This window comes from Musca autumnalis, unplaced genomic scaffold, assembly GCF_047663935.1.
Source record: "Musca autumnalis isolate F117 unplaced genomic scaffold, ASM4766393v1 scaffold_1, whole genome shotgun sequence".
Taxonomy (NCBI): Eukaryota; Metazoa; Arthropoda; class Insecta; order Diptera; family Muscidae; genus Musca; species Musca autumnalis.
This window is the reverse complement of record NW_027411644.1, coordinates 278,404,859-278,414,858: the sequence shown is the minus strand read 5'-3', so window position 1 is coordinate 278,414,858 and position 10,000 is coordinate 278,404,859. Positions and strand designations below refer to the sequence as shown.

The 10,000-nt window shown below is 39.1% G+C and overlaps 1 protein-coding gene across 1 annotated transcript in view; it reads right to left on the bottom strand.

The window, feature by feature from the left end:
- LOC141389570 (dynein beta chain, ciliary-like) overlaps positions 1–10,000 on the bottom strand; it is a 230,674-nt gene that overhangs the window by 212,002 nt on the left and 8,672 nt on the right. Inside the window, exon 2 of the mRNA XM_073961276.1 lies at positions 6,518–7,141. Within this exon, the coding sequence (XP_073817377.1) occupies positions 6,518–7,141 (624 nt within the window). The remainder of the gene's footprint in view (positions 1–6,517; positions 7,142–10,000) is intronic.

Sequence of the window (10,000 nt, the reverse complement as noted above, 5' to 3'; positions counted from 1 at the left end):
AATTTAATTTAATTTATTTTAATTTTATTTTATTTTATTTTAGTTTGTTTCATTTTATTTCATTTTATTTCAGTTTAATTAAATTTATTTAATTTTATTTTATTTTATTTTATTTTATTTTATTTTATTTTATTTTATTTTATTTATTTTATTTTGTTTTATTGCATTTTATTTCAGTTTAATTTAATATATTTAATTTTATTTACTTTTAATAATATCAGTTTCATTTCATTTTTCGCTCGTCTCAATTTTACATGTCTTATTTATTATTGCCAAGTAAAAATAATGCAAAGATGATAAAACGTTTTGTGGAACAAATATCATTCACACTTTGCAAGAGAACTGAGAGACTTACCAATATGGCGGAAAAATTGAGCAAGAGAGCACAACAACTGTGCTAAAAGAACAGTGATATACAAATTTGCTAAGTGCAAGGGAAATTGAAAAGTAATTTGTGAAACAAAAAAAGGTTATCACTTTTCAAAATAACTACTTTTTGATAAATGCAAAATGAAAAGCGATAAGTTGTTTCGAGGAATAGGGCCCAGGCAAACACCCTACGAGTCATAATGGAACAATTAATAGAATGGCGCACCCCCCTTTATCTACTGTCAATCGATTTCAAGAAGTCTTCGACACCATTAGACGAACTGGCATATGGGAAGAATTGAGCATAAAGGGAGTACCCCAGAAAATAATCCGAATAAAAAAGGCGATGTACGAGAAAGAAGAACTCTCAGTTCTTCACAACGGAAACATAAGCCAACCATTCCTCCAAACGCGGGATATCCTCTGTCACCACTGCTGTTTACAATTGTACTGGATGAAATAATGAATGAAGTCTGCTCTCAGAGAAGAGGCCACAACATGGAGTCTCTCACGACAACTCGAATACCTAGACCAGTGTTCACCAACAACTACAAATGCAACCGCTCCGTTTGTGTTGGGCACACACACGAGATTATCTATCCCTCTCTAGATCAAACCCGTTTCGTGGGTATTGATTTGGTTACGAAGTTTTTCGGCAAATCACACACACGCGACCCGAACGCAAAGTAAGAGAGCAAATGTTTTGATTTTTTTACTTCAGTCTTGTACTGAATTTCATGCAAGCAGGTTGATGCCGCTTTATTTGTTTTATTTTTGGGTACACAGAAAAGATTTTGCAGTTGTACAGCAAATATGTGGAGGGAAGAATTTGAAAATGAATTTGTTTTGTATTAATATTTTTAATGAGCAGAATGCCTCGTCTGCAATGCAACAATAAAAAATGTATGTATGCTTAGAAAGTCTTAAAAAATCATTTTTAAATACAATTTGTTTTTTCTCTCAAAAAAATTAACATATGAAGAAAAATACTTTTCAAATTATGAAGTTATTTATATTTTTTTAATTTAAGTCATACAAAGCGAACGCGCCAACAATATATTTTTCTTTTCACACTCAATATGAAAATCATCACCCTGTTCTGTCAGTGTAATTTTACCCACACATAAACAATTTAAGCGCTCGCTCTTCTTGGTCGGCTATGCTCTAGATAAACATCGTGTGCGTTAATTCATTGCTAAAACAAAGAAGATGATCGGTGGTGAGAGTAACGTTCAAACTCACCACAATTGAGATTATGTGTGTTCACACAGACACGGCTCGCGTGCCTAGTGGTGATTGACACTGACCTAAACTATGCGGATGATATATGCCTTCTCTCTCACAAGATATCCAACATGCAGTCAAAATTAGGAGACCTGGAGAGACTTGCTCGTAATGTTGGACTTGAGGTTAACATCAAGAAAACAAAGGCTATGAGAATGAACAACACTAGTACAGAACACATCATGTTACAAGGCCAAGCAATTGAATATGTCCATAGCTGTTGCTTTATACGAAGCATTGTAACAACTAATGGCGGTGCAAAAACGGACGTAATCAATAGGCTAAATAAAAATATTCGAAGCTTGTGTAAAATCGATTCTACTATAAGGCAGTGAAACCTGGCTTGTATCTAACTCCATCACGCTAAAGCTACAGGTATTCATAAACAAATGCCTCAGGATCATATGCCGGATATTCTGACCCAACACCATAAGTAACATAGAACTGTGGAACTTAACTAACCAGGAACCCATACATACAAAAGCAGACGTAGGACCCAGACCCATACAAAAGCAGACGTAGGAAATGTAGGTGGATTGGTCACACCTTAAGAAAAAATGTTCATAGGATAATCAGGATGGCGCTTGAATGAAATCGCCAATGATCACGAAATCGAGGTCATCCAAGAAACACCTGACGACGATGAATAACTCAAGAACTAAGACAAAACAAACTTACATGGAAAGATGCAAAAACAACAGCAAGTAACCGTGTAAATGGCGATGCTCTGTGGAAGCCCTATGTTCCCAAGAGGAGTAACAGGAAAAAAGTTTCCATATAGGGCAGACCTTCGTCTAGAAGCTGACACCTTCATCATTGCTTTGAATACAGACTGCACTATCTATATATTTTTGGAGAAAAAATTATTTGATATGCGTGATGAGCTAAATAACCACCAGCGAAACGATCGTAGCACATTGATTGGATGTATGTGGACTTCAATCGTAGCATATTGATTGTATGTATGTATGTGGACTTCGCTAGGTATCCATTTTTCAATACAAACTCTTTAGGTCATGATAGCACAATTAATTCGAATAAAGACCCAGTAAGGAAAATATCAGGGTGACGTAGGGGATGAAAGATACCAAGGAACGGTCCTGACCGGCTTTAACATGGCAAAGCCCAGGATTTATCTTGGTCCCTCTTTCATCTCAAGTGGACACTGACCTGCCCGTGTTGTCACCTGGGGAACTGCCTTTAACCCATAAGAACGTTAACACACGTTCACCCATAAGAACGTTAACAACTTGGGCTTGGGCGTCGGGTTAGTAACCCTCCCCTAGAAAAAACAGCCTACTATGAAAAAACGAAAGAAAAGAAAAACAAATCCCTCAAAAGTTGACGACTCCCGCAAACGTTTTAAGAACCATGATCTGTGAATCTGCACCTGGAATGTTCACACTCTTTATAGAGAAGGTGCAGTTTACGCATTGGCAGATGTACTTGAAAAGTACAAGGCCGACATTACTGCCATACAGGAAATACGATGGAACGGGAAAGGTGTCACAACAACACCTAGAGGTGACGCACTGTATTATAGCTGCCATGCCACAAAGCATGAGTTTGGTTGCGGTTTTGTAGTTGGTCGGAGGTTAAAACATCTGGTCTCCAGCTTCACCCCAGTGAATGAAAGACTCGCTGCAATTCGATTAAAAGCAAAAATCTTCAACATCAGCTTTATTTGCGCTCATGCTCCCACTGAAGACAAGGACGAACAGACCAAAGATATATTTTACGAGCGCTTAGAAGAAACATATGACCGTTGCCCTTCCCATGACATTAAAAATATACTAGGCGATTTTAATGCCAAAATTGGAAAGGAGAATATCTTTGGCTCAACAGTCGGGAAATTCAGTCTCCACAGCGAAACATCTGACAATGGTATGAGGCTGATAGAGTTTGCAGCTGCAAGAAACATGGTAGTTAGCAGTACCAGATTTAATCATCTCGATATTCATAAGGGCACCTGGCTGACGCCTGATCAAAGAACAAGAAATGTACTTGGATACCAGAGACCTCCACCAAGGAATCCATGGAATGACCAGGAGTGTCGTGCTGCTACCGAAGAGAAAAATGCGGCATATAGGGCTACTTTACAATCCGTAGCAATGCGTAGCGCGCGAGAGAGGTATCGGGAGAAAAGGAGAGAGGAGAAATGTCTTTTCCACAGGAAAAAGAGAGAGATGGAAAAGCGGGAGTGTGAACAAACCGAGATGTACAGGAGACAGAATGAAGTCCGAAAATTCTACCAAAGAGTGAAACATCAAACTGATGGCTTTGGAACTGGCACATCCTCCTGTAGAGACCAGCAAGGTAATCTGGTAACTGCCTACCAGCCGAGCTGTTTAAAACCGGAGGTGATACGCTGATAAGGTGTATGCATCAGCTAGTTAGCTTCATCTGGCAGGAAGAACGCGTACCCGACGATTGGAACCTGAGCATCCTGTGTCCCGTCCATAAGAAAGGAGATAAGACTTTATGATCCTACTATAGGGGCATAAGTCTTCTCCCTATCGCCTACAAGATAGTGTCAGGGATATTGTGCGAACGAATAAAGCCCATGGTCAACGAAATAATTGGACCATACCAATGCGGCTTTAGACCTGGCAAGTCCACCATTGACCAGATATTTACCCTGCGGCAAATCCTGGAGAAGACCCAAGAGATGCAGATCGACACATACCACCTTTTTGTCGATTATAAAGCAGCCTTCGATAGCCCGTTACGTTCAAAGGTATTCCAAGCAATGTCTGAATTTCGTATCCCCGCAAAGCTCATTCGGCTTTGTAAAATGACTCTAACTGACACAAGATCTTCAGTTAAAATAGGAAAGAACCTCTCCGAAGAGTTTTGTACCAAAAGAGGTGTCAGGCAAGGAGACAGCCTTTCGTGTGATCTTTTCAACATCCTACTAGAAAAGGTTATACGAGAGGCAAACGCCAAAAGAAGTGGCACAATCTACACCAATAGCCACATGTTACTTGCTTATGCTGATGATATATACATCATGGGACGATCAGTAAAAGACGTAACCGATACCTTTATGAAGGTCGAAGGAGAATCTGCTAAAGTGGGTCTGGCGGTAAACGGCAAGAAGACCAAGCTGATGGTGTCCACCAACCAACTGTACCAACTGTTGAATTTTGTTGCTATAATTTTGAGGTAGTAAAAGATTTCGTATACCTCGGCACCGCCGTAAATACAACAAACGACATCAGTTGTGAAATAAAAAGAAGAATTGTGTTGGCCAACAGATGCTACTTTGGCTTAAGTAAGCACTTCAAAAACAAAGCCACAACTCGTCAAACAAAAATAACGCTTTACAAAACACGGATACTACCATCAGCACGGGTATGGTTCCGAAGCCTGGGTACTTGGGCAAGAAGACATGGCAGTGCTTGGTGTGTTTAAGAGAAAAATTCTTCGAAGGATCTACGGACCAATCTGCGTTGACGGTGAATATCTACGTCGTATGAACCACGAGCTGTATCTGCTATACAACGACATCAATCGAATTAAACGTATAGAGATGCAGCGATTGCGTTGGCTAGGCCATATAATAAGAATGAGCGATGATGAACCCGCTAAAAAGGCTTATACAAGGCATACACAAGGCGGTGCACGCAGAATTGGCAGGCCAAAGAAGAGATGGCGCAAAAAAGTGGATGAAGAGATGACAAGGCGCGGTATTCCATAAAGCGAAGTTCGGTCTATGGAACAAATGTTCTGTAATGGGCCAGCTAAGTAAGTAAGTAGGGAAAATATCAAAGTCGGGAGGAGGCGACTATATGTTACCCTACACCACAGTAAATATGTATACAACATGGAATAAATACATAGTTAACCTTGGGTAAGAAAGTATAGATCCACCGTCACGTCATGGCATATTCCTCACACATGTAAGCGTTTAAACAACCCTTAAGGTTTGTTCGCGTGGTCTTGTGTGTAATGTCTTCGGCCACAAATCATACACCAATCCAACAGTAATCTGTATTCCAAATTTCAGAACTCCAGTTCACACAAATTCAAAGTGTACCAAATTTAGTACTTTTAGTACACATAAATACGAATTTCCAAAACTACCTCCAGACCTCAGTCGTGCAGTAATCTTAATTCCAAATTTCAGGATTCCAGTTCACCCAATTCCTAATTATACCAAATTTAGTACCATTTAGTATACATATGTACGAATTTCCAAAACTACCTCCATACCTCAATACCGCAGTTAATTCGAACTTTCAAAATTCCAGCTCACCCAAATCCAATATATGTATATCTATCCTACATTCCAACAGAAATCATAATTCCAAATTGCAAGATTCAAGCTCTATCCAATCGCCCAAATCCAAGGAGTACCAAATTTTGTACTTTTAGTACACACGTGTACATATTTCCAAAACCACCTCTTACATCAACTCTACTTTTTAAACTTGATTCTCATTTCAATTGTCAAGCTTTTAGCTCTCTCCGTCCACATGGTACCAAATTTAGTGCATTTTAGTACTTTTGGTACTATTCTAGTTTGAATTTCTAAAAACCCTCTGGTAGCTAATAAAAAGGATACCATATTTGGTACGTTTTAGTACTGTTCGTACCGTTCTAGTTCGAATTTTCCGCAAACCCAGCCTTATCTGACCCCTTCCTCCCAAGAGTGACCCTCTCCCAAAATTTTAAGATTCTAGCTAAGTCAGTTAATCACATAACTCTTTTATTAACATAGATTATTTGTGTCAAGCAAAGCATTTTAAGATAGTTTAAGAAAACGGATCAATCATTTCTACTTTTTAAAAACTGCCGTGGATATGATGATGTAGATGCGTGTGATTAAAAAAAGAAAAATAAAAAAAAAAACAAAAATTACCTGGGTCAATGTATTGCGCACGTCCTTCATACGATTGTTCAAATCTTTGCCAACAACATCGGGCCATAATCTGCGATTCTGTGGGTTTATTAACAACGGTTGTAGTATTTCATCGAACAGTATGAGCAATGTATCAATTTTACTGTGAACAGGAAAATCACCATAGATAACTTGTTGGACAAAGTTATCGTCGGTAAGAGGCACATTCGATTCACGTCGCACAAAGAATGCACATTTACCACGTGGTACACCATCCAATGTTGAAAAACTGCTAGAGGGTGATGGCAATGGAGCCAACATAACTATGCCAGCTGTCAGCGGTGTCATGGCAATACTTGCTGCTAATGTTGCTACAGCTGTGGTTGTGGCGTTGCTAAATGTTGTTGATGTTGTTGTAGCTGCACCTTCTGCCTCCAGAGCTCCTGGCCGTTTTGTTTCTTTGCCCATGACATTTGTGGAAGATGCCAGTTCTGCTGCTGCTGTCGGCGATTTAATCACTTGCACCGATGTATAGTTTTGATACAAATCACTGATGGAACTTTTCGGTATTAATAGACCAGCCGGATTCAGTGCCATAACCAGAGTGCGTCTCTGCGCGCTGTCCAACCAATCCAACACAACGAACTGGAATGAACAAAACAAAATCATGAATTTGCATTACAATCTCGCTAATTGGTATTGGCATTGATGTTAATGGTGAGAATGGACACTTGTAGTGGGAGCAACATGTCCGTGTTGCAGATGATTAATGCAGTTAATTTCAATGAATTCAAAATGAAACGATGTGGTATATTCAATGAGCTTAGAAAACTAATACAAGTTTAATGTGTTCATTGGATAGTTGCACATTGACAAAGAGCAATAAAGCATATCTGCCACTGGAATGTACCAATGCTGAATGGCGGCAAGGACATTTTTCTTAAAATTTAGAAAATTTATATTATTGCTGTCTAAGTTTGATACGTTCCCGAGTTCAGTCGTTCACGGATGCTGATTGACATCATCAGGCATCTCCTCTGCGGACACCGTAGAGCGCAGATGCCAACGAGCGGTGGTTGTTGAGTTTTCTCTCATTGGAATATGTAAATGTAGTAGTATAAATCGACTCAGATCCTCTGCGATCACTGCAATCCTCTGCGATTGCAAGAACCTCTGCGTTCACTTGTCGACCAACCGTTGAATAGTTAACTTGTCGCGTACTAACTAACCGGTCTCTGTCGCCACCCTAGATAACAATTGGTAATCATTGTTGTATACTAACCGGCCTCCGCCGCCATCCCAGATTACAAGGTAATATTTGTTGTTGTTTGAAAAGAAGAAGAAGAATAATAAACTGCAATCATTTATTATATTTAAGCTGATACTGCTTTTGTTTTTTACTTTATTCTATTCGCCCCCACTGCTCATCATTCGTTTACTGAGCTATCGTTGAAGAAAAACCTATGGATTTCCCCTCCCTCACCTAACACCCGTTACAGGTAGTGAGCTAACATGTGCCGCTATGACAAACCAAAGAATGAGAAAAACAAACGCTCTAGTTCTAGTTGACGACCCCCGCAATATTTAAGGACAATGATCTGCGAATCTGCACCTGGAATGTGGTGGTTAAAATGGGTCAGGCAGTAAACGGCGATAAGACAGAGCTGATGGTATTGACGGGAAATGCGTCCATAGAACTCGGACTAACTGTGGAAGTTCATTCATATATGTATGTTGAGGTAAATAAAAACTTCATTTACCTCGGAACCGCCATAAACACAACAAACAACATCAGTTGTGAAATAAGAAGAAGATTAGCACTGGCTAACAGATGCTACTGTGGCTGTAGTAAGTAGTTCAAAAACAAAGCCACATCACGTCAAATAAAAATAACACTGATACTACCGGTGTAATGTATGGTTCCTAAGCGTGGGTACTTTCGCATGAAGATAAGCCAGTGCTTGAGAAAAAAATTCTTCTAAAGATCTACGGGCCAATATGCGTTGACGGTGAATATAGACATCGCGACTTATGAGCCACGAGATGTATCGACAACGACATTTAAACAAAAACGACATCTAAAAAAAAAACAAACACAAAAGCGAAATTTGTGAACACACATATTTTTTTTATACCCTCAGCATTTATGCTAACGAGGGTATATACACTTTCATACGGGCAAAATGTGCCTCATCGAAATAATGGTTTTAGACCCCAAGTATGTTCGTACGAAATGTGTTTCAGACAATTTGGCGTCGATTAAGCAATGTCCGTCTGTCTGTCTGGCTGGCTGGAGCGCACGATAACTCTCGAACGGATCAACCGATTCGGTTCAAAATTTGGCTTTCGTAATATTTTGTCCAAACATAGTTTAAGTTCGAAGATAAGCCGTATCGGCCCACTCCTTCAGGTACCTCCCCCACAAAAGTTCAAAAATGTTTGGAAAAATTGTGTGCGCGATAACTCTTGAAGGGAGTGACCGATGTAATCCATACTTTGCACATCCTAATATATCTACCAGATATAGATCTGTTTCGAATATGGACTGTATTTGTCTACTCCTTCTGGTACCTCTCACACAAAATTTCGGATAAGTTCACTTTAAGACCTGCTCTGGAATCACTTTCAGTTTTGTTGAACCTATTTGCATTCGCTACCTCCATTACGACGGTAAAAGTTTTTTCAGTGGCAAGTCCATATTTCTTAGGAAAACAGCGCAAAAGGTGTAAAAAATCCCTATGTCACTATATGTGGCGGTCGGAGAGCACGATAACTCTCGAACTGTTCAATCGATTTGGTCCAACATTTGGTCTTCGTCATATTATATCCAAACTAAGTTTCATGGGGCAATACCGGTCCACAACTTCCGGTACTTCTCCCCAATATTTAAAAAATTGCCCTAAAATGCTAGGACGATATCACTAGAATGGGGCAACCAATTTGGTTCAAACTTTGGATCTCTTAATATTTTGTCAAAATTTAGTTTAACTTCTAAAATGGCCCATATTGGTCTTCCCTAAGGGTACCTCTCCATAAAAATGCAATATTTGTGTTTTAGTGAAGTTAATTCCTAATCCACATTTTTGTCTGTAAGTTCAAATGTCCAAAAAGGGCCACAAAATTCTGAAGAGACTTTAAATACATTCGATCTGTCTGTAGGTGAAAGTTTCACTTCACATTGGTTGATGGTATATATCTGTCGGCAAAACCGACTGACACTTTTTTACTTGTTTTCTTTCAAAAAGCCCAAAATTTGTACAGTTTGAGGGGTTTCACCGAAATAGCACATTATTAAATAATTTGAATACGACTGCGACTGAATGCTACCGTTACGATTCTTTAAAATTGGAACGAATAAAATCCATTTCAAGTTTAAAACGTTAAAAATGGTCAAACGACGTCACTAATACTGGGGAAATAAGACGTTTTGTAAGCTGTAACCTTTAATAACACTATGCAACACTGAAAATTCATTTATTTAAACTACTAGCAGGGTTTTTGTCC